The following is a 25,726-nucleotide window of genomic DNA, read 5'->3' as shown; positions in this document are numbered from 1 at the left end:
CCACATTGTTAAGTCTGTGTTTTGGCGTTTTATCTTTCTGGGACTCTCCACCATTTGACCTTAGAACTGAAGAAGCTTCTCGGATGAGAGGTGAAACGTCTTCAAGTAACTTAAAGAAGTCCAGACGCTTTTCTTTGCAAGCTCCTTTGACTATTCCCCGTGATCCACCACTCAAGTACATTCAGGCAGGCATGTCTCTTTACAGCAATATAATACTTGTTTCTATAGAGCTCGTGCTCAGCCCTGTCGTCCACGTTCTACATTTGTAAAGGCAGATGATCAAAATGCTGAACAGTTCATGTCTTCTGCTGCAAATGAAAGTTTTTAATGACAGCACACCATGAATCTGTTTTCACTGTGAGTAATATTAGCTCATGTGGGCTAATCTCAGCAAACCGCTATGCTACGCTACATTTTAGCATTTGCTACTTTATACCTGAATTGGTGCCTGAGGAAACAGGCTGTACTGATCAGGAAAAGTTACAGCATTGAACTAAACTCACATGTATCACAGCCCATTAACCTCCAGCAGTGGAGCTGCTGCAGCCAAAATGACATCTATTACCCATCTATAATTGGATTAGCTTCATTTCTGCTCTGTGGGCAGCATATTAGGTTGCGCAATAATCTTTGTTGTCATATTTTGTCCTTCAATCCACTTAGACCTGCAAATGGCCACTGACTGTGAAAGAATGCAGCACACTGCATACAAATGGCGAATAGTTTAATCTGCTGCTCACAAATATTGACTGGTGATAGTCTTGTCCCCACCAAGTATTTGCACACTCTGTACTGCCTGCATTGATGAGTTTTTGTTCCGAGATCTGCAGAAGAGCAGAGACAAAAAAAGCTCGGGCCTTGCATAATGACACTCAGCTCTTGACGAGAAATAAGTGTACGTCCTGTTCCTTTACTAGGTAACTTCAGAGTGTAAATAGCCGTCTTGAGGAAGTGAAAAACAGTGTGAACATGAGAGCACCATGTGGCTGACTGGTCTGATGTAGGTCAGAGTTCATCTGTGCCATCTGGATTCAAAGTGCTATATAGGAGAGAGGAAATCAAACTCTAGAGTCAAAAGCATTGAAAGGAAGCTCCCACAGTGAACAAGCATGGGCAGGGAGTTCAAAATTTGACTGTAACTCATCACTGAAAGCGTTATTATGGGTCATAAATAGCGGAGGCGCTTCCCTCCAGCTCCCCTCTCATTGTCCTCATCTGTCCATCCACCCGTCCATCGAGGCGCTGTGCTCGCCACAGGGGCGAAGCTTGTTAGCCAGCTGCTCGAACCCCCTCACCCCATATGGACGTTACTCCCTGCACTAATTGGAGCAAAGGTGAGCTACAAAAAAAATCACTACACCCCAGCCAGGTCATCCAAAACAACAAGCCCCCCCCAAATTCCTGCGCTACAAGGGAGCAAGTTGGCTGACCTTTGGCTCGCTTGGTGAAGAAGAGACAGAGGACATGTAGATCCCCGTCTCAGCAGATTCTGTGTCACGATGATGGCAGCCCGCTCACAAATCTATGCAGTCAACAGGTTCAGATTTCCCTGCTGACGCTGCAGCACTTCCTCACTCTGGCCTGTGATGATGGCTCTTTTTATGCCAGACTTTTGCAAGAGTTCTGTTATTATATTGTAAATCATGGGAAGAGCTTTGATTTAAGCAACTGAATGGAAATTATCAAGGAAAAAGTAATTCAATGTAATCCTCCATTATTTCATTATAAGCAGGGTGTTTAAGGACAACAGAAATCACTCTGGGGGGCAGATTCTCTAATAAATTATTTTAATCCAGGCCCTTAATCCCTAGTTCAAATAAATAGCTCCCCATTCAGTTACCAAATATTCAGTACAGTTAAAAAAGGAACAAGCCCACTGCAGTGTTGATAAGTCAGTCCCTGACTTTTCTGCCATTCACCTTTTTTGTCTGGTGAACGGAACTGTTATCATTGGCATTAACTTCGGTGAGCACACTTAAAAGTGGGAGAAAACAAAATCACGTGAGTGAATGGTAGCAAGCCCGAAGCAGTGGGAAAAAAAGAAAAAAGAAACATAACAGATCTAGTGCTTGTGATACTGCTGAGCAAAACAAGCTTACGTCACACTGGGAGTTTCTGTGACTGACTCTAGTTCTTAGTCAGAGTCAGCTGCTGAGACCACTCTTTTCCAAAAACATGTCACAAACTGGTTTGGTCTGCTAATCATGAAAGGAGAAGTAGGGATTAATGGGTTCAGCAGCGTGAGGACAAAGTGTGGGCGGGTGCGTCGATGGGAGAAGCAGCTGTCGGGCTCGATGAGGAAGAGATAGCAGAGTTTCCGTAACTGCAGTCAATAACACTTAAGTCAGGCAGACTGACCAAAGAATCAGCTGTGGCCTCACGTGCTAACAGACACACTGTAACTGTAAATGGCCTCTCAACAACAGACAAAAGTATGCTCCTGTGATCACAAATTTGTGACGCAGTATAAACACACATTTTTCTCAAAGGGGATTCATTAAGTCTGTATATATGAACCAGCTCTTGATCATGAAAGTGATAAAAAAGCAGTTGACTCTTCATGCAGTAATTTTTAACACCAAGTCAGATGACATGAGAGTTTTCATAAAAATGTTTTAGTTGCAATTCCAACTTGACAGATAATATTTACAACCTAATTATGATAGATAATGGCTTGAAAATTGTATTCATACTGTTAAATGTCAGCCATAGGGTATAGTATATCTGCCGAACACTTTTTGGCAATCCATTCAACAGATGTTTGTTAAGCTAGCTAAAAATCTGTGTGTGTTTTTCAGTCCCAGTCCCTGTAAGACTTCAAAGAACAGCCGCTTGTTTTGGTGCTTTTTCTAATCATCAGAGGAATGTGTTGCCTATGTTTCTCGGCCTTCAAGGTACAGTATGTGATCACGTAGTTCTTGATCCAACACCTTCCCAGTGTTTGCTCTGGAAATTTCCCCTCTGTCCTCACCTTTCTACTTCACTAAATACAGGCTTTGCTAATCCCTTACTACTTCTATTAGTTTTCTAATCTCCACGTCATCACAAATATCACACTTGCTGTGTTCATTTCTGTTGTGAGTGGTGCAGGAACAGACTGAGAGCAACCTTATACCTCTCTGAAGGTAATAACACCCATCACTAACCGCTCTTGTTGCTTCGTCCCTGAATAGCCCTTTTGTTAGCTCTATGGTCACAGTGTATCCCTGCACAAAGTACACACATAGATGATGGGCCCTGTATTTGAACAGCCACTGAAGGTCTATTTTATCTTCAGAGCAGTGACCTGGAGATAAGAGATCAGGGACTGGTTATTGGGTTCAGCAGGTGTGTCGGTTTTATTTATTTTTTTGGTAATGCACGTGCTTAATAAATGGCGTAAACATAAAGACAACTATAAAACGCCAATATATCTAGAGACACAAATATGAAAGCAAAGAGTGGGCGTTTGGGTTTTTGTTTGAAGGGTATCCATATAACTTATCATTTCACTTATCATTTCAGCAAGCTGTCAATATCATCAGTGTGATTTATGTGAGTGAAAAGAAATGGTTCTTTGACAAATGCTCCTTTTTGGCTAGCCTCAAGGACTACAGAGGTTGTTTGTTTTTTTTGCATCAGAACAACCCTTTTATCACTGAGGCTTGATACAAACAGGTGGATTATTTAAAGGCACGCTAACAGCTTAGCATCACTGTTAAGCCACGCACAACTTCAACAACACAGGCTAGCACTGATGAAAGAAATTGCATGGGCTAGAAGCATAGGGTTTAAATCAGTTGGATAACTGGAATTGGTTCTTGATTCTTGTGTTTTTTTAGTATAGTAGTTACCTTTGGCAAGTGTTCTTGTCTATCCTTACATCCTGAAGTATAGCAAAAACTACACATGGAAGTTGGGGACCTATGCAGCGGCCACGTTAGCATTGCATTATTTTGCTGATAAGGCAGGCGGAATGGGCTAAGAAGTGTTTTATGACCAGGGGGGCATCCTGATTTGATTTGCAAAAGCCAATGTGCAAACAATGTTACTGAGCTTTCCAATTTAGTACAGCACTTAAAAGACCAGCAAACAGATCTGAGCAAAGTTGAAGGAGTTTGCAATGGATAATGTAAGCAAAGGTAATGAAACAGAGTCAAGTTAGATGGATACATTTCAGTCTGTGTCCTGTAGAAAAATATAACGTTTAACATTTTAAATAAACAATCTGCCATCATCAGTGATTTAAAACCATTTTTTTTATTAACACACCCAAATGGAAAAGGTTTAAATAGAAAAAACAGTATTCCCAAAATAACTTTATGTTAGGCATGTAACATCATAAATCTTTAGAAAAATTGCCCGAAAAACCCCCCGACCATAATACTCGATGTGCTTCAGCTGTTAAATTTTAAACACACTTTAACTCTACTTGTTTATTAGCAAATATTAACATTAGCATTTAGCTCTACCTTATGACAACAGTACAGATTTGCTAGCATACCTGTGTGAGTCAATACTGTAAAACTTTTTTTTAATAATGTTTGCTTCAAACAAACGCACAGGCGCGCTGTAACCTGGACAGCGCTCACTCATTGTTATTTGGTGACAGTGCTGAATGTAGTGAGTGCAAACAGAGGAGCTGTGACCCACTTATACATAATAAGTAGACTCTACGTGTTTGTTGATTATATATCAGAGGGGCTTCGGGCAAGACTGACTCAGGCAACTGAGTAAGACTACAGTCTGCATCTACTGTCTTATCACTGGACCGTGCAAACATTCTGTCATTGCAATTTTTTGGCCACGGCACACTTTTGCGCATAGTTTGTACGCCACCAGGAGTGTGTGTCTGTTTGCGCTGAGTGTTTAAAACTGAAATGAAAAAGGCAGTGTGACGTGACAAAGACGTCTGGGTGAGGAGTGGGAAAATATGCTGAGTCTTTCGTGCAGAAAAAAAAGAAGAGAAAATTCGATTCAGCCCTCTGAGAGGAAAGAACAGAGAAATGAAAGGAGGAAGAGGGTTTTGCTGCAGCAAGTGGAAACTTCAGCACCCTGATGCTGCTTGACCATTGAGAACCAGCTCTGACTGGTCCTGTCTTGAAACACAGGATAGTCATAAAGAGCAGCCAAGTGGACCATAAGAACAGCAAACACCAAATGACAAACACCAAAAGGCATACTTCATTCAACCTGACGTCATCTCGCTCTCTCGCTTATTAGAAGTCAATTTCTTTTTCTAAACATATTTAGGGGTGAAACCAGCAAACAACAAAGCCAGCAATGTTTCCACCAGAAATATGACTTTGGAAGGGTGGGGATGTCTCTGAGCTAACATTAAGATCCAACATTGCAGTCATTCCAGCCCCTCAGCCACCCCGATCAGACCATTCATGTCGCTACGTAACACTCGATATTAGCGATAGCTGCTCTGTCTGGCCAGCTTCCATCTCACATTACTGAATAACTCCTGACCTTTTTCACTCCAACATTGTTCCCCTACGTTTTGTGCTGTAAACAATTTATATAGTATACTGTGCTTCCTCCATCTCACTCCAGCCTGATCTTACTGCTTTTTGTTACAACTCCCATCACTTCAGCGGGTGGAATGAAGTGCTGTGTGCGCACTTTACACATTGTCCAACTGAGAAGAAATCACTCCCCGTTTCTCCTTTAGCCACATCTCAAAGTTGGAAAGTGACTCAGTGAAGAGAACATTTACATTTCGCAGCTATGACCACAAGTCAGAGAGCTTGCTGGTAAATAAATGTGTTTTCAGATAGAGAAACAGTCTGTGCATTCAAGACATTGGACAAAAAGCTGATTTTTGAGCAGAGCTTCAGATTGAAACTTAGCAAACAGGGTGGGATACGAAATGTCCCACCAGCCAGACAAAAACAAGAGGCGGAGCTTGGCGTGTGCCTGTGGGTGTGGTTTTACAGTATGTATATGTATATGTATGTAGAGGGGTTTGTAACATGAAACTGCTTACAAGTCAAGACTGTAAGCAGAGAGAAAGTCATTATTAACCACAGCTCCCTTCCTCTCTATTGTCTCCTGTGCTCATCCTTCACTGCCTGTTTTCATCGACAGCTTGGGACAAAGAGTTTGGGTAGAATGTAGAATTGAGGCAAAGACAAAGAGTAAGAAGGGGAGAAGCCAAATGAACAGAGACTAAAAAGAAACGTAAAACAGTAGAGGAAGGGGATGATTTTGGGAACATGCACAGACACACAGTGGGAAAATGGCACAGGTCACGGTGACCTGAGGAGTTTCGGTGACCTATGATAGTCCAAATGCAGCTTGAGAGCTTTCCACGCCCTGAAAAATAAGGTTATAGTTTTCCTCTCACAACCCTTCACACAGACCTTCAGGAAAAAGAGAATGGAAACAGATAAGCATTCACACAGCAGCACTTTTTATTTGCCTCTTTCTCAGTTTCCCCAGCATTTGACCAAGTTAAATTACAGGGGCTCCACTTTTTTATGATTAGGTTTTATTTTTCAATACTTCTTAGCAACATGGACCAATAAAAATTTTAAAAAGGTTAAATTTAGAAGTTTTAAAAATCTTCTACGACCTTCTGAATCTATCGATTATGTGCTTTTTAAGCTCTGCAAACACCCTGACACAGACACACTCACACACACAGAAGTGGCAGTATAACTGAAATGTTTGTCTGGACCTGCAGGGAGCGGTAACTCAGCTAAAATAACACACACACACACACACACACACACACACACACACACACACACACACACAGAGTTTCGACGGTCGTGTGAGAGCAGCTAAAACTGAAACAGGAGAAGATGAAAACAGCCAGGCTCAGACTAGTGTGTGTGTGGGGGGTGTGGAGGGAGGAGTGCAGCAAGATAAAACCAGCTGAACAGCTAGTGCATGTATCTGTCAGGGTCCTAATACACAGCCTGGAAAGGAAATGGAAAAGCATGGGTGGAGAAGGCAGACACACATACACACACTACCCTCCTGTTGCTACTTCCTGTTTGAGCCCTTTCTGAGAGAGTCCACCTCGGCTGTTCAGGCAGGAAGAGAAATACTGTAGCTACCATGAAGCAACAAAGTGATACACGTGCGTGCACACATACACACACACATACGTCCTCGTGTGGATGAAATAATAATGAGGAGAGGTCTTTATTTGGCTCGTAGCCAGAGCAGGAGTGAATAATAGATCACTGCTCTCTGCCTTGTAACAACTCTCTTGCTCACGTGTCCTCTCCTGTGATGCAGCACTTTCTCTGATGAGGTCATCCTGACCACTGGCTATCCTCAGTCACTGCATCCCTCACCACCCTTCTCCTATCTGCACACTACCTCTTATCCCTCTCCTCCAAGCAGTCTGTTGTCAGCCGTCTCTCTCCAGCTCTTCCTCCAGCCATCTTTTTTAAATGTTTCCTCTGTCGAATGCATCCATCTTTCTGCCCCTCACTTCTTTGTATGCACGTCTGAAGCCATCACTTCACTCTCTTCCTCCATCTCCCCTTTTAATACCTTTTCATTTCTCCAGATATCACAATGTTGTGGCTCACTGATATTTAGTACAGGCTGTCATTCAGAGAGGAAACAAACTACATGTAATTGCCAACGAAGTGGAGATTTTAGTGTCGGATTGCGGAGAAGCTGGCAGCACTACCTTTCCTTGAAAAATGAGGTTGTTGTCCTAATAAATGAAAAGCACTGAGGTATTCCACGACACTTTATTTGTAGAGCTATGAGACATTTTGCAGGGTGAAGGGATTCTTCAGCGTGCCTTGATGAGTTATGAAGGATATCCTGATAACGTGACCGAAGGTTTCATGTTTAAAACTCTATGCACTGTTCAAGTCATAACATTTCATTCACAGAATATATTATAACCACACAGTGGCCTGCAGAGATTACAGCCTCAGCAGGCAACTACCAAGTCAAATAAGAGAGAGACTCAACAGTGAACAAATGCTGAAACCATACCAAGGAAGAATTCCCCAGCAATGAAGTGAAAGCTAAAGGTCCAGTGGAAAAAGGGTTCTCAAAAGCTTATTTTGGGGCAAATGTAGTTGTGTGGATGCTTAAGCATCCACACTATTGAGTTCCTGTTTCTCTTTATTCTTTATTATTGTGTGGATGCTTTAAGCATCCACACTATTGAGTTCCTGTTTCTCTTTATTCTTTATTATTATTATTATTCTAGTTGCTTCCGTACACTTTTCGCCGTTAAACTACTTCCACAATTTTCAGCCGATTTTCACCGTTCAAATTTTAAACTATTCAGCTATTTTTGCTAATTCCTGCTATGATTTTTGCTATTTTTAACTATTATACTTTTTAAAATATTCCACTTTTTTCCTTTAATTTGTCCCATTGAAATGAATGGGAAACTTCAGCAATTCTGCTAAAATTTGCTTGTTTTTGAAACTTAACTACTTCCTCATATTTTCACCTAGAACAACCATTCAAACTTTAAAATGTTCACAAATTATTGGGCTATTCAGGTATGATTCAGCTTTTTCAAATCTTTTACTGTTTTACTTTTATGCCTCTTAAAGTTTTGAGTTGCAAAATTGTGATTTTTCACAAAATACATGTGTTGTTATGGTTGCTATGCTCTTGGCTTCCAGTGTGCCACTGAAGGTTTTGCAATTTTCACTTCATGTCCGAACAACTTCCTGCTACTTGCTCAATTTTCACTCAACTTCCACAAATTATACATCAAAACGTAGGTATTTTTGCTGGCTTTCAGAAAATGTCACCATCATTGTTGTGGGATTTATAGAATTTTTGCAAATCTCCTCAGACTAACACAAGGTCAGAAAACTCTCCATATAAAGTGAATGGAGAGCTTGTTCAAAATCACCGCTGGATTTCTGTAATGAGAGGCATATTCGAATCGTCATATCTCCTTAACGAAGCAAAGTTAAGACATGAGGCTTGTCCCCGAATATCTTCAGACACCCCTGACGCTCACAATTCAAGAATTTCTTTCTCACCTATTACCGTTCTGAAATGAGTTGGACTTGTTTGAGGGTAGGAAATTCGTCCTTCGCTCAGATTTCTTCAGATTTCAAACTGTGGAAATGAACCACTTTTTTCTCTCGTCATAACTTTTTGTTGGATTTCCACAGAGACCTGAAAATTTCCATGATTGTTCACCAAAGCCTGCTGTCTCTTACGGTGAAAGAATGATATCGATACTCCAAATAGATTTCGAGTTAGAAAGCGTTGTTTGAGGGCAAGTCAAGGCAGTTTTTGCTTCGCTCTACTCAGTTATGGTGCATTACAAGTCAAATATCTTTAATAATTCATATTTTAATGATAAATTGTAAACACTGGAAGATTCCCCCATCTCTTCTGAACAAAACGGTGTAAGAATGACCGCTCTAGCCCCTACGGTTTGGAAATTATGGTCATTTGTTTGAGGGGAGTCCTCACTATGAGAAATAGGCTGCAATAATCCTGTGCCTCTCTGTGCTGCGTGTGTAAAAAGAGGCACATGTTTTGGCGGGAAAAAGTACACAGGCTCTCTGATTGGTGGATTCAAATTCAGCAGCTCCCAGGCTGACCTAGAAACTTACTTCTCTCTCCCTGTGCATTTTTTTGCTGATTTTTTCATTTAACAAGTATATTTGAGGGACCCTCAGCATGGTCAGCATTTTTTCAGCTGTCCATTTTGCTTTTCCAATTTTTCTGTTTAACTTATTACTATTGTGCTAAATAATACTATTTCTGCTATTTTATAAGATTTGTGCCTAATATAGTATTTCTGCTAAATTACAATATTTCTGCTTTTTATACTATTTGTGCTAGAACATAGTATTTCTACTAAATGTAGTATTTATGCTTAATCATACTATTTCTGCTTTTTATGGGATTTGTGCCTAATATAGTATTTCTGCTTTTTATAGGATTTTTGCTCAAACATAGTATTTCTACTAAATGTAGTGTTTATGCTTAATCATCCTATTTCTGCTTTTTATAGGATTTGTGCTTAATATAGTATTTCTGCTAAATTATAGTATTTCTGCTTTTTATAGTATTTGTGCTAAAACATAGTATTTCTACTAAATGTAGTATTTATGCTTAATCATAGTATTTCTATATATTTCTGCCAGGTCCCCAGGCAGCCAATCCTCTGTGAGGACTGAGAAATTCAAATTTTCAAATCAGGGCCTGCACGGCTTCCCAGCCAATCATATATGTGTCCTGAGGCATTCAAATTTGCATATTGGGGCCTTCATGGCTTCTAAGCCAGCCAATCATATCTGAGGGCTGAGGAATTCAAATCCACAAATCAGGGCCTGCACAGCTTCCCAGCCAGCCAATCATGTATGTGGGCTCCAGGTATTCAAATTTGCATATTGGGGAATTCGTGGCTTCTAAGTCAACAAGTCATCCATGTCATATATCTCTAAAAATTCATATTTTAATGATAAATTGTCAACACTTGAAGATTCCCCCATCTCTTCTGAACAAAACGGTGTAAGAATGACCGCTCTAGCCCCTATGGTTAGGAAATTATGGTCATTTGTTTGAGGGGAATCCTCACTATGTGAAATAAACTGAAAGAAGCAGGTCTATGTCTCTGTGCTGCGTGTGTAAAAAGATGCACCTGTTTTGGCGGGAAAACGTAAACAGCCTCTCTGATTGGTGGATTCAAATTCAGCAGCTCCCAGGCTGACCTAGAAACTTACTTCTCTCTCCCTGTGTGTGTGTGTGTGTGTGTGTGTGTGTGTGTGTGTGTGTGTGTGTGTGTGTGTGTGTTTAGTGGGAGAGAGAGGACCCTGCCCTTATTTGACAGCATGTCATTGTAGGATTTAAATTGAACATAGTTAGACTGGTTGACTGGATTAGAGCCTGTGTTTGTGTGTCCCTCTGTGCATTTGTGTTTCAATAAGTTATTACTATTCTGCTAAATCATAGTATTTCTGGTACTTTTCGGTACTTGTGCTAAATACAGTATTTCTGCTAAATCATACTATTTCTGCTTTTCATAGGATTTATGCCTAATATAGTATTTCTGCTAAATTATAGTATTTCTGCTTTTTATAGGATTTGTGCCTAACATAGTATTTCTGCTAAATTATAGTATTTCTGCTTTTTATAGGATTTGTGCCTAACATAGTATTTCTGCTAAATTATAGTATTTCTGCTTTTTATAGGATTTGTGCCTAACATAGTATTTCTGCTAAATTATAGTATTTCTGCTTTTTATACTATTTGTTCTAAATTATAGTATTTCTGCTTTTTATAGGATTTGTGCTTAATATAGTATTTCTGCTAAATTATAGTTTTTCTTCTTTTTATAATATTTGTGCTAAAACATAGTATTTCTACTAAATGTAGTATTTATGCTTAATAATAGTATTTCTATATATTTCTGCCAGGTCCCCAGGCAGCCAATCCTCTGTGAGGACTGAGACATTCAAATTTTCAAATCAGGGCCTGCACAGTTTCCCAGCCAATCAAATAAGTGTCCTGAGGCATTCAAATTTGCATATTGGGGAATTCGTGGCTTCTAAGTCAACAAGTCATCCATGTCATATATCTCTAAAAATTCATATTTTAATATTAAATTGTCAACACTTGAAGATTCCCCCATCTCTTCTGAACAAAACGGTGTAAGAATGACCGTTGTGTGTGTGTGTGTGTGTGTGTGACAGAGAGAGAGAGAGAGAGAGAGAGAGAGAGAGAGAGAGAGACTTTTAATGGGATGATCTCATTCTAAGATTTAAATTCAATATATTTAGACTGGTTGACTGAATTGGATCTTGTGTGTGGGTCTCTCTGTGCATGTGTGTTTCCTCATGTGTACATATTTGTGATTGTGTGGCTGTAATAATTTTTTTTGCAGATTTTTGTCATTTAACAAGTATATTTGAGGGACCCTCAGCATGTTCAGCATTTTTTCAGCTGTCCATTTTGCTTTTCCAATTTTTCTGTTTAACTTATTACTATTGTGCTAAATCATACTATTTCTGCTATTTTATAAGATTTGTGCTTAATATACTATTTCTGCTTTTATAGGATTTGTGCTTAATATAGTATTTCTGCTAAATGTAGTATTTATGCTTAATCATACTATTTCTGCTTTTCATAGTATTTGTGCTTAATATAGTATTTCTGCTAAATTTAGTATTTCTGATTAATTATAGTTTTTCTACTAAATCATAGTACAGTATTTCTGCTTTTTATGGGATTTGTGCTAAAACAAAGTATTTCTACTAAATGTAGTATTTATGCTTAATCATACCATTTCTGCTTTTTATAGGATTTGTGCTTAATATAGTATTTCTGCTAAATTATAGTATTTCTGCCAAATTATAATATTTGTGCTAAAACATAGTCTCAATTTAAAATTACAATATTCATAGTTCATCACAGTGTCTCTGGTAAATCACAATATTTCTGCTCTGTTGTACTATTTTTCTAAATCATAGTGTTTCTGTAATGTTTAAGTATTTTTGGCTAAATATATTCTTTCTGTTATCTTATACTATTTCTCCTAAATTCTTGTATTTTTGAGAAGTTATCATGTTTCTGGTAAGTTACAATATTTCTGCTAAATTCTGCTATGCTATTGTATCTCTGCCAAGTATTATGTTTCCTCTAAGATATTGCAGTTCTGCTAAGTTATTCCATTTCTGCAAAGTTTTTACAATTTCTGCAACTTTTCAGCTTTTTCAGCTACTTTTTGCATACAGCTTCAGCTTTAAAGCATCCACACTGCATTTTCGCAGGAAATGCAAATTTTTCTAGTTATTATTATTATTATTCTTAGGACTTCCGTACACTTTTCGCCGTTTAACTACTTCCACAATTTTTGTGCTATTTTCACCGTTCAAATTTTAAACTATTCAGCTATTTTTGCTCTTTCCTGCTATATCTTTTGGTATTTTTAACTATTAAACTTTTTAAAATATTCCACTTTTTTCCTTTAATTTGTCCCATTGAAATGAATGGGAAACTTCAGCAATTCTGCTAAAATTTGCTTGTTTTTGAAACTTAACTACTTCCTCATATTTTCACCTAGAACAACCATTCAAATTTTAAAATGTTCACAAATTATTGGGCTATTCAGGTATGATTCAGCTTTTTCAAATCTTCTACTGTTTTACTTTTATGCCTCTTAAAGTTTTGAGTTGCAAAATTGTGATTTTTCACAAAATACATGCGTTGTTATGGTTGCTATGCTCTTGGCTTCCAGTGTGTCACTGAAGGTTTTGCAGTCTTCTCTTCATGTCCGAACAACTGTTTGCTACTTGCTCAATTTTCACTCAACTTCCACAAATTATACATCAAAACGTAGGTATTTTTGCTGGCTTTCAGAAAATGTCACCATCATTGTTGTGGGATTTATAGAATTTTTGCAAATCTCCTCAGACTAACACAAGGTCAGAAAACTCTCCATATAAAGTGAATGGAGAGCTTGTTCAAAATCACCGCTGGATTTCTGTAATGAGAGGCATATTCGAATCGTCATATCTCCTTAACGAAGCAAAGTTAAGACATGAGGCTTGTCCCCGAATATCTTCAGACACCCCTGACGCTCACAATTCAAGAATTTCTTTCTCACCTATTACCGTTCTGAAATGAGTTGGACTTGTTTGAGGGTAGGAAATTCGTCCTTCGCTCAGATTTCTTCAGATTTCAAACTGTGGAAATGAACCACTTTTTTCTCTCGTCATAACTTTTTGTTGGATTTCCACAGAGACCTGAAAATTTCCATGATTGTTCACCAAAGCCTGCTGTCTCTTACGGTGAAAGAATGATATCGATACTCCAAATAGATTTCAAGTCACAAAGCGTTGTTTGAGGGCAAGTCAAGGCAGTTTTTGCTTCGCTCTACTCAGTTATGGTGCATTACAAGTCAAATATCTTTAATAATTCATATTTTAATGATAAATTGTAAACACTGGAAGATTCCCCCATCTCTTCTGAACAAAACGGTGTAAGAATGACCGCTCTAGCCCCTACTGTTTGGAAATTATGGTCATTTGTTTGAGGGGAGTCCTCACTATGAGAAATAGGCTGCAATAATCCTGTGCCTCTCTGTGCTGCGTGTGTAAAAAGAGGCACATGTTTTGGCGGGAAAAAGTACACAGGCTCTCTGATTGGTGGATTCAAATTCAGCAGCTCCCAGGCTGACCTAGAAACTTACTTCTCTCTCCCTGTGCATTTTTTTGCTGATTTTTTTCATTTAACAAGTATATTTGAGGGACCCTCAGCATGTTCAGCATTTTTTCAGCTGTCCATTTTGCTTTTCCAATTTTTCTGTTTAACTTATTACTATTGTGCTAAATCATACTGTTTCTGCTATTTTATAAGATTTGTGCTTAATATAGTATTTCTGCTTTTAATAGGATTTGTGCTTAATATAGTATTTCTGCTTTTTATAGGATTTGTGCTTAATATAGTATTTCTGCTTTTTATAGAATTTGTGCTTAATATAGTATTTCTGCTTTTTATAGGATTTGTGCTTAAAATAGTATTTGTGCTAAATTATAGTATTTCTGCTTTTTATAGTATTTGTGCTAAAACATAGTATTTCTACTAAATGTAGTATTTATGCTTAATCATAGTATTTCTATATATTTCTGCCTGGTCCCCAGGCAGCCAATCCTCTGTGAGGACTTAGACATTCAAATTTTCAAATCAGGTCCTGCACGGTTTCCCAGCCAATCATATATGTGTCCTGAGGCATTCAAATTTGCATATTGGGGACTTCATGGCTTCTAAGCCAGCCAATCATATCTGAGGGCTGAGGAATTCAAATCCACAAATCAGGGCCTGCACAGCTTCCCAGCCAGCCAATCATGTATGTGGGCTCCAGGTATTCAAATTTGCATATTGGGGAATTCGTGGCTTCTAAGTCAACAAGTCATCGGTGTCATATATCTCTAAAAATTCATATTTTAATGATAAATTGTAAACACTGGAAGATTCCCCCATCTCTTCTGAACAAAACGGTGTAAGAATGACCGTTCTAGCTCCTACGGTTAGGAAATTATGGTCATTTGTTTGAGGGGAGTCGTCATTATGAGAAATAGACTGCAATGATCCTGTGTCTCTCTGTGCTGCGTGTGTAAAAAGGATGCACCTGTTTTGGAGGGAAAGAGTGCACAGGCTCTCTGATTGGTGGATTCAAATTCAGCAGCTCCCAGGCTGACCTACAAACTCACTTTTCTCTCCCTGTGTGTGTGTGTGTGTGTGTGTGTGTGTGTGTGTGTGTGTGTGTGTGACAGAGAGAGAGAGAGAGAGAGAGACCAACTTTAGGGCAGCATCTCATTGTTGGAAAAACATATAATATATTTAGACTGGTTGACTGGCATAGACCCTCTGTGTGTCTCTCTCTCTGTGCATTTGTGTATACATATTTGATTTTATGTGTAATTGTTGGCTGTTCCTTCTTGTTTTTTAATTTATTTTTATTTCGTTTTTTTCCACATGTGAACAACAATTAGTTTTGAGGGAACTTAACCATATTCTGTTTTTTTTTTCATCTTGTCATTTAACTTTTCCAATATTTCTACTTCAGTTATTGCTATTCTGCTCAATCATAGTATTTGTTCTAAATCATTGTTATTATGCTATATTGTAGTATTTCTGCTAAATCATTGTATTTCTACTATATTATATTTTTCTTTCTAAATATAGCATTTCTGCTATATAATTGTATTTCTGCCAAATTATAATATTTGTGCTAAAACATAGTCTTAATTTAAAATTACAATATTCATAGGTCATCACAGTGTCTCTGGTAAATCACAATATTTCTGCTATGTTGTACTATTTTTCTAAATCATAGTGTTTCTGTAATGTTTAAGTATTTTTGGCTAAATATATTCTTTCTGTTATCTTATACTATTTCTCCTAAATTCTTGTATTTTTGAGAAGTTATCATGTTTCTGGTAAGTTACAATATTTCTGCTAAGTTCTGCTATGCTATTGTATTTCTGCCAAGTATTATGTTTCCTCTAAGATATTGCAGTTCTGCTAAATTATTACATTTTAGCAATGTTCCTTTGCTTCTGCAAAGTTTTTACAATTTCTGCAACTTTTCAGCTTTTTCAGCTACTTTTTGCATACAGCTTCAGCTTTAAGCATCCACACTGCATTTTCGCAGGAAATGCAAATTTTTCTAGTTATTTTTTGTTGTTGTTGTTGTTGTTTGATTGCTGATTATATACATGCAGTTTTCTGTCCCATTCATGACAGTCACCGCCCAGTAAAAAACAAGACTTGTGGAGAAGTAGGAATGAAGCAGCGCTTCAGACCAAAGCTAAGTATGTCCCAATATGTGAGCTTCATAAAGTATCTCTTACCGTCAGTGAAGTGAAGGTCATGCACATGCCTCCAAACCCATTCAATGCCAATGCGAAGAAGATCAGGATGGACAGATCTACCGGAGAAAGCAACACACGCAGATGTTACTAGACTGACTTACTAGGCCAACACATGACGAATCTCACATACTGTATCTGATTAATTAGCATTAATACATCATATGAGCCGTGATAATGTAATGAGATGTATGTGACACAGGTAGAGGTACGTACTGTTGGGGTCTCTGGCACCATAGGCGATGAGAAGACAGGAGAAGGCAAAGCAGGCACTGGAAAGACAAAGCAGTTGGCTATGAAAAATAGGTTGGACAAGAAAAGAACCATCACTATCCAACAGACAGCAGGATTCACGGGCTCACCTCCCCAACAGTCGCAGCTTCCGCGGCCCGTATTTGTCCATGATAATACCCAGGGGCAGAGTTATGGCTGACAGCAAGAAGGAACCCACAGTAAAGGCCAGGTTCAGCATCTCATCCTGGTCTTTGCAGATGGGCCAGCTGTTCATTTCCAAGTACTCTTCGTCTGCACCTTTGGCTGCAGGGGTGGATGTGTTGGAGAAGTTGAAGCTGGAGCTGTTTTCTGGTTGGAAATAAGAGCAGACAGAATTTTATGTACTTTTTTCCCCAGTATTTCCATTTTGCAACATAATGACACAGTTTTCTAGACATTTCTAGAGGTGAGATCTGAAATGAACACTTGCTTGCTTTTTCAGAGCTTATTTCTGATATTGTTCTTGGAATACTGAGCTTTTACAGCCACCCCTCCCCTCTCAGAGCTGAGCTTCTGATCAAAAAAGCCAGGAAACTCTTTCAAAGGTCAAGTAAACAACCCAATACAGGGTAAACAAGTACCAGAAATAGACCCAAACTGAACCCCCTGCATGGTGCAGGGCAACTCTGTAACAGTTTTAATCAGTCTGCCTCCTCTGGTGAATTACTGGTAAACACAGTCCACTGAGTTCATGTGGAGTCTATTTTTGTCCTTGTGCTCGATAAGACCGCTGCTGTTGGGTAAACTCTGCTGTTGTCAGACAGATAGACAGAGGACACAGAGGAGCACTGATTGAGGAAAGCAACTCGTCTTTGATTAGGCAAGGAAAACAATACAAGTCAAATCAGCATTTACCACATACTTCATATGTGGAGGAGGGAGCTTTAAAGAAAGTCATCTGAGTGTTTTCTTTATTTGAGTCCTGCGGGCAAGTTTGCAACAGCAGCTGAAGCCTCTGCACACTCAGTGTAAACAGAACTGGAAATCTGTTTCCCGTTACAAGAGTGTGTCACTGAGCTCTACTCAAAGGAAAAGTGAGGATGGGAGGACGGATGTGTTGTTGTTGTTGTTGGTCTCAAACCCCTTAGGCATTGGTTCGAGACCAACAGAAAGCTGTTATTTCATATTTAAGGCAGAGTGGTGCAGAAAAAACTGGCATGCACCCTGTGATGAGAGGAGGTGAAAGGTAACGTGGCTTAGTGAATATCTGATGACTGCAGGGTCATTCTAATGCTGGTGCATTCATTCACTGAGGAACACAAGGACACTTGAGCTCCAGAGGCTGCTTTTAGCTAAACACATGCAGAAGAGCTCGATTATGCACGAGGGCACAAACATGGAATGATCTGTGGGATGTTACTAAATGTCTTCCACCTCTATTGTGATATATTTTATTCAAACGCATCCTCAATATAGATTGAATTAATGAAACACACAGTAGGATCTTCCCACAAGGTAGGGTGCATCATCATCATACTGATTTAGAGTAAATGGATAAACTCAACAGTGCATTTCCTTGGTTGCTGTTTCTACAGTTTGGGATTAAGCTTCCAATCTCAAAATCTTAAAATTTTTCTTTAAAAAAAGAGCCAGTACACATATGTGAAATTAAAAGCCACACTGATTCATCCACTGGGAACCACGAATAACTCCAAGATATTACATTGAATACATTTTAAATGGCACCTATAGTGTTAATAACAGTGGCGGTTCTTAAATTTGTTGAGACCCTGGGCAAAGATTCACAAGAGGCACCCCCCGAAGTAATCTTCTTGATGTTTGCTGTATATTTGCTGCTGTGACAACTCAATTTCCCTCTGGGATTAATAAAGTTTACCTGATTCTGATTATGTTATAACCAACAACAACAGTCCTATAAAATGAAAGAGATCATTTTTATTTTGATAACAATGCACAAGATCCAGTTGTCTATGAACGTTCAGCCTGCTAGCTATGCTAACAACCCGACAGGGTGAAGTCAGGTGGGGAAGTCAGATGACTTTGCACATTGCCACTGCTGCAGTTTAACGTTTGTTGCTGGCCTTGCCTGGTAGCAAGAAACACATCTGGTTAGTAAAGTAAGGTGATCACAACAGTCAATAGTCTTTCATATGGGCACCACATCCGAAAATTATTTTTTTTTCATCTAATATTATTGTCAATTATAGATTATGTGCTCTGCCTCCCAGGCAGGTATTTCACATCTACTAGACAAGAGCATTAAGTGCTGACTGTGAAGGAAGATAGCAGCATCTGTCCTCCAGTAGCCCCAACTACTGCTGACTAATCAAATGGCCACAGCAAACATGAGTCAATAATGGAAGAAACATGTCCACGCAAACACACTGAGGCATAAAGCTCCAACTCCCCTTCTCTGAAAACGTCTTTCTGATAAGTCACATACGTCCACCGCTCTTCAGTGTTATTTTCAACACCACAGGAACCTTCTAAGATTCTCAACATGGCCTTTTATTTGATAAACTCCTCCTGTGGATACAAAGGATGTCAAATAGTCTAATCTACAACAAAGTGATTTGGTTTCATCATTGCTGCAATGTGCTAAGAGCACCGTTCTTTTGGCTTGACTGTTTACCAAGAAACGTAGCTTATCACTAAAAGAGCCAACTGACAGGAGAGCATGAAGAGAAACATCGCTCTAGAGCCCACAAACCACAACCATGCTACAGCAGCTGTATTAACACAAAAACAGAGAAGTGACCTCTTAGGAAGGCTGTGCTTCTTGTGATCAGTGGCTCGTGTAAGGATGTGGTTATTATGCAAAGGTCAAGTGATTGTTACAAGTCTGTACACCTACCCATGTAGCCTCAACAGGTAAAATACAAACAGAGCAGCAGCACTCTACTTCAAGTACTGAAATCATGATTTCCTTTGGAGTAAAACAATAAAACTATAAAAAAGCTGTTTTGATCACTTCACACCATAGAAACACCAAAGGTTAGGAACACAAACTGTCTATTTTTATGATTTGATGTGAGATATATGCGCAAACTGAACAAACAGCTCATTCAAATAGAATATCAGTCACACAAAGAATGATATATTCACATTGTGCCTTCATATTGTCTGGTGATGATGGCGCCGTTGAGTTCGGCTGCCGTCCTGGTAGCTCCGCGACGACTGTGCTTTTATTTTGCTCTATCTCCTTTTTTTCTTAGCTTATGTAAAATCCTTTTTAGCATGTTTGCACAGTGGGGGGAGTACTTTTTTAGCCAGAAAAAACATTTCACTGTATGTTGTACCAGCTATAACTACATGTGACAAATAAATAAAGAATTGAATTGAATATTTAAGTCTCTAAAGCACCCCTTTCCTCCCTCATCAGGGCGTCTGTTTGCAGAAAAATGCCTTTTCCTCCTAATTTCACTGACAGACTTCTCACAATTGAAGTGAAATGTAAAAAAACAAAAACAAAATGCAGATTTAACACAATAATGGGTGGTTTTTAAAAGTGTGGGGCTACACTGATGTGCCAGAGGTCAGGTCACTGTGGAAGGAGCTGAGTCAACAGTAAGAGATACCTAAAGCTTAATCAGAGCAAACAGATAAGGAAATGACCTGAGCAAAACAGTCAGAGAAAGAGAATTATCAGAGCTAAATTGATTTAAAAAAGGCTTTATATGCACAAATTAACCCTGCAAGGCTTTCGCAGCTGCTGCTTTGTAGGATACAAAGAGAGAAATACACAGAGGAAGATACAATCAGAGGATCAAAGAGACAAAGACAGAGAGCAGCCTGTCTGATGATCACTGTGGAGAATGAAGGGATGAATGGTCTCCTTCACAGGCGGGCTGCAATGGATAAAAACTCAATCCCTGATGATGAAGATGAAGCAGCCAGTTCTCTTCAGCATGCTGTTACATTTCACCTCCTCTACACTGTTTCTGTGGACAGCACTGATTACCGAATGCTAGGATGGAGGAACCACTGTCCTCATCTGGTTGGGTTTTTTTGCTTTTTAAACAGGGCAATCTTTCATAACCAAATTATAACCCTCTGAGTACAGCAGCTCACTGCATCATCTTTGATCACAGAGTAGGAGACAGAATCAAATAACAACAAAATGACCATCTCTGATGCATCTGTGGCATTGTTGTGCTGGAGCACTTTATGGATGCTTTCGAGGGTTTTTCAGACCTAGGCTGCTGTCGCCATAATGACCCATTTTCCACAAGGAGAAGCCAACTGTTGGATCAATGAGAAGCTCTTGTTTGCCAATATGCAGGCAGGCACTTTTCTCAAAGGTCCTGCTCCTGCTGAGAGAAGTAACACACTGCACTGAGGATGAGGTGCCAAAGTAAGATAAAACATGGGTACTTTCTACAAAAAGGTTTGCACACTTGCTTATGTGTTCTGCATAATTCCACAGCAGCGGAACAGCAAGTACACCTGAGTGTTCAGATCAATGTCCTGAGGCTTTCAGTTTTTTACCAGCTCAGGGGATTGTCATGCAGAAAGGCAGAAAGGATGGAAAATGAATGAATTTGATGTGTTTTTGTTAAAACAGGTCAAAAGGGCCCTCAGCAGATACTCATTTGCTCAAGGACTCCAAGTAAACAACCCCCTCACCAAAACCACACATGATAACCCAATTACGGTAAAGTAGACTCACCTCGTCCTTTGCACAGGTAAGAGTAGAAGCCCTCCGACTTGAGCATGATGAGCAGGGACGACCAGCCAAGAAGCACAGCAGAGAAAAGCAGGTTCTCAATGACTGCTGTAACCGCCATCCACCAGCGGCGGGAGAAGGCCGTGGCCAGAGTAGGAGCCATTTTGGATGGATCAGAGGTAGCAATGTGCTAGACCTGACCGAATATGAGGAGGGCTGCTTAAGCCTGGAAGATAAGATAGAGACAGCAGAAACAAGATGACAACCAGAAATTATACCCATGGTGAGGTACTTCTTACAGGTTTATTTATAATTATTTTCGTTAAGTCTAGTTCATGTAGTTCTTTAACATTATGAAATATTTGAACAATATGACCTCTTGCAAGTGTTTTAGATGATTCTTGGATCCATATTCAGTACAGGTCTTTTTTTTTTCTAACCTACTGAGGACGGTTGTGATCGAGAAGACAGTCACAAACTGAAAACAGCTGAGACATTTGAGAAGCAAACCCCTCCTATAAATATTAAACTGTCTCCCCCTGACATATCTGATTGGCTCCAGGGTACAACAGGTCTCCTCTTATTGGTTGTTTGTACAGCAGCTACACGTGAGGTTGCTGTTGTATTCCACCCGAATAGGACATAGCAGAGGGTGTTTACATTTTTGAAAATGTTGTTTGTATAAGTTTTGACGTGGAAACTGTAAGATTTAAATTTTATTTTAGTTTTAAAATAAAAAATGCCTTTACAGGACACGACTTCTCCTCTGCTTTTGCTGAAACGTGAGGCGTTTTATTTGGGGTTGTGTGGCAACCCTTTGTCACAAACGTGGTCCGAAAATCCCACTTCAATTGAATGCAGCGCAAGCTCAGCCGGTTCGAACCAGCGCGGCGCGAGACTCAGCTGCTGCTGGTTGGTGTTCAGCGCGAGCGCTTCTCAACAGGAGCTGTTAGTGCAGTGTGCACCGTTATAGAGGCGAACGTCATAACGCAAAAAATACTCACTGGAAATGTATTCAAACATACAGAAATGCATTTATTACGAACACCCAGCCAACATTTATCTGATAATACTGAGCGACATTATGTGTAATTGTACTTGTTTTAATAACCAGATAAAAAACTCCACCTGGCTGGAACACATAACCTATCTGTTCCCTTCACTTTGTTCATCTTAGACAGTCATCTTTTGAAAGAAGACCGTTTTAAACCTACTGTCTGCATTTTTGTGTGAATATGAACTTGAGATAGCCTAACTCGACGACCCCAACACTAACGACCGTGAAAATACGCTAATATAGCTTGAACACACACAGACCAGAGTTCATTAGAAGTTTGTGCATTTCTCAGCAACAGCTTTGTCGTACTGAACAATGACACAAAGAACACTGCGATGAACAAGCAGAAGCCTTAGAACTGGTCTGAACTGGACTAAAAGCATCCGCACAAAACACCCCCTCCACCTTCCTCGATCCACATCTCTAGCCCCCTGCACGCGACACAGAACATTATATTCCTATTCCGGTTTTGAATTTCAATATAAAACGCGTTCGCGTTCAGCCGCGCGCTCTCAGCGCTCGACGCATTCTTGCTGCTTTTATTTTTGAAAACCACTTCGTCTGATTTTCCGGGTCTGCACACTTTAGGCTTCAGCACTTTGACGCCGATCTCAGCCAGAAGCTCTCAGCTGTTCAGTAAAAACAACAGCTCAGGGGGAACCGCCGTAATCATGCCCAAACAAAGACAGTTAACTAGACACAAACAGCCTCCAAAACAAAGCATCCCCGCTATCACTTTGCTTCTTGACAGCAGCTTCCGTCACATTACTTTTACCATAAATCGAACCAGTACTTTAAAGGCACCTTCAGTTTGGTTAATAACAGTTTGGTTATTAATGATTAATAAAGAGAGGAAAATTAAGTATGTTCGTGTGTGTGAGTGCCTGTGTAAATATGGACTGTGTTATCATATCAGTTGTAAGTTTGCTGTAAAAAAAAAGCGCTGAAAAGACGAAGCGCGGATGGAAAATGACTGACACACAGTGAGAGGCTGGATGAAGTTGATGAGAGAGTCACGGCTGTTGCAGCTCGAGCTTCCTCTCAGCAGCCTTTAAGCAAAGCGGAGACACTGTGAGTGAAGGAGGACACTGCAACACGCCGCCTGTCACAGATCATGTCCTCTCAGAGTATGTGCAGCCTCTTCCCCGGGGAGCAGTGTCTGCAGAGCATCCTCTGGTGCGAACCTCACCTGAAGCGCGCGCGTCTATGGGTCTTGGAGGTGGCGTGGGTGTGGGGGGGTTCAGCTGAGCGGCTCGGTCCTCGCAGTCAGATCCGCCTCTGCGGGTGAGAGCGTCGGTCGGTGGAAGAGACGCGGGGCAGCAGTGACAGCTCACAGCCAGGTGCCCCCTGGCTTTCTTCAGTTCTCAGTTTTCCTTCTCGGGGGTCGTCGCCTCCTCTTTTATATGAGCGCAGCAGCGGTACACAAACAACAGAGCCTCTCCATTGGCTACTGGCTGAGCTAGAGACCAGCCGTGGCCAATCAGAGCGCTCCAATGTTATACATGTGCACTGTTTCACAATATATTAAGAAATATACTGTGGGGGCTTGTTTGGACAAGGACTGAACAGCTGGTCATTATGTAGCTCTCACTGTGAAACAAAAACAGTGTCATAAAGAGGACAGCACAACCCAGACTGTCCAGCTGTGATCTGTGGAGGAAAAAATGTTCTGCATCTGCATTAAAGGTGTCAGTGGGCTACGGTAAACTAGGAAACTTCTGAAAAGCCTCGTGAGGTGTGTGTGCTTATGTAAGCCACAAATTGCCCATAAATCCACCAGAATATGAGGTGACACCCTGTTTACTTTCAGCTTCGTGCCAAATGCAGGATTCCTTGAACTACAGGAGAGGAGGGTTTACATGGTCCAGAGGAAAAAGCTCCTCTGAGGAGGGCAAATAACACCAGGGGAGTATTCTCAGTGGGCGACACCTGCTGGCTGCCTCAAACCATGACAGCGCAGTGCAGAGATTATACAGACAGTTAAACCACTGAAAACGTGCTTCTCAAAGGTTCAGCGGGAAACCTAGTGTTTACTATAGCACAGACCTCTAAACTGTTTGACAGCAGAATCACATAATCAGCACTCACGTGATCAGTGGAGCCATTTAAAGGAGTCTGTTGAATCAGATTCAAACAAATTACCATGAGATAACGGTCTTGATGCACGTTCAATTCCAAAAAGTTGATTGTGTTAATCTGGACATAGCATTTTCAGTGGGACTCAGATAGCTCCATTCCTATTTCATCCTCCCCACAACAACAGACACTTTGGAGATGGAGATCACTGCTTTTGTGACATGTTAGGTATTTTGTAGCACAGACACAACCATTCCTGCTCTTTTGAGGAGGTAATTTGGATCAGATTGGACTCCTGCATGTGGTTCTATCCCCCACATGGTTTAAATGAAGAATATGATATGAGCCGTTGTGGTTCTGACGTCTCACTGCCTGCAGTGCAGTTTGTGCATGAAAACAGTTTTCTGATGCTATCAGTTTGATCTGTATTTTATAAAACATCCAACTTGGATTTTTTTTAAATTAGTTAATGATTGATACAACAGGGTGAACTTGAGCAGCTGCACAGCATATACACTTACACCATGAAGTATAGGGAGGTGTTTGACAGTTTTTATAAGCTTTGTTGTTTCCTGTCAATATAACAATACAACTTGTTACTGTTCCATCATTTTGATGTTTAATTTGATTTCTTATTTTTAACAGATTTTTAAAAAATTTAAATAGGCCTGTAATGACAGTTTTTACCTCTATACTACTTTTGTTGGACTCTAATGGAGTAGTTTTCCATGTTTCAACATTGAAAACGATCCTTATTAATCATATACCGAGGCCTGGTGCGGTTCCTCGGTTCATCCACTGAACACTGAAAGTAGTAATTTCGGTTCATGTTACTTTAAGCTAACTTTCTCCTGATTGGCTGTCCCTCGCAAAGAGAAAGTTTGATTGGCAGGTGGGTGGAGCATTTGCCTCACATGGGTCATTTGTGCACATAATGACCTGTTTATCTGAAACACGCTGTATAACACTCACCAATCAGTTTGCTTATCAGCTAAACCTTTTACACTCACTGATCACTGTATCGACCGCTCTTTAACATAAATATCTAATCAGCCAATCACATGGCAACAACTCAATGTATTTGGTCGTGGACACATCTGTCAAACCAACCTGCTGATGCTCAAACTAGTCATCAGAAAGAGGAGAGGATGTGATTTAAGTGACTTGATTTTTGATTGTTGGTGCCAGTGAGGCTGGTTTGAGTATTTAAAAAATGGATCTACTGAGATATCCCCACACAACCATCTCTACTGTTTACAGAGAGAATATCCAGCATTGATGCCAAAGGTCAGAGTAGACTAGTATCTGCTCAAAGCAGTGTGACCAAAGGAAATAACCACTCATTTAAATCAACATATGCAGAAGAGCATCTGT

General features: G+C 39.9%; 1 protein-coding gene across 3 annotated transcripts in view; it reads right to left on the bottom strand.

Moving 5' to 3' along the window:
* The window catches only part of LOC147313951 (large neutral amino acids transporter small subunit 4-like), a 35,086-nt gene extending 11,444 nt beyond the window's left edge, over positions 1 to 23,642 (bottom strand). For 2 of the 3 annotated variants that reach the window (XM_086260721.1, XM_086260724.1), the window contains exons 1-5: positions 23,466 to 23,642; positions 21,223 to 21,445; positions 16,682 to 16,901; positions 16,536 to 16,591; positions 16,302 to 16,378 (exon numbers count right to left, since the gene is read on the bottom strand). In XM_086260721.1, the coding sequence (XP_086116847.1) occupies positions 16,302 to 16,378; positions 16,536 to 16,591; positions 16,682 to 16,901; positions 21,223 to 21,382 (513 nt within the window). In that variant the 5' untranslated portion in view covers positions 21,383 to 21,445; positions 23,466 to 23,642. Of the gene's footprint in view, positions 1 to 16,301; positions 16,379 to 16,535; positions 16,592 to 16,681; positions 16,902 to 21,222; positions 21,446 to 21,595; positions 21,751 to 23,465 lie in introns of those variants that run through there. The other variant, XM_086260722.1, reaches the window with a different exon arrangement.
* Positions 23,643 to 25,726: the final 2,084 nt, after the last annotated feature.

Source organism: Aulonocara sp. 'chitande type north' Nkhata Bay, linkage group LG14, assembly GCF_057382095.1.
Source record: "Aulonocara sp. 'chitande type north' Nkhata Bay isolate Kocher_YH1m ecotype deep benthic linkage group LG14, A_spYH_male_GT1.1, whole genome shotgun sequence".
NCBI lineage: Eukaryota > Metazoa > Chordata > Actinopteri > Cichliformes > Cichlidae > Aulonocara > Aulonocara sp. 'chitande type north' Nkhata Bay.
This window is presented reverse-complemented; position numbering and strand designations above follow the sequence as displayed.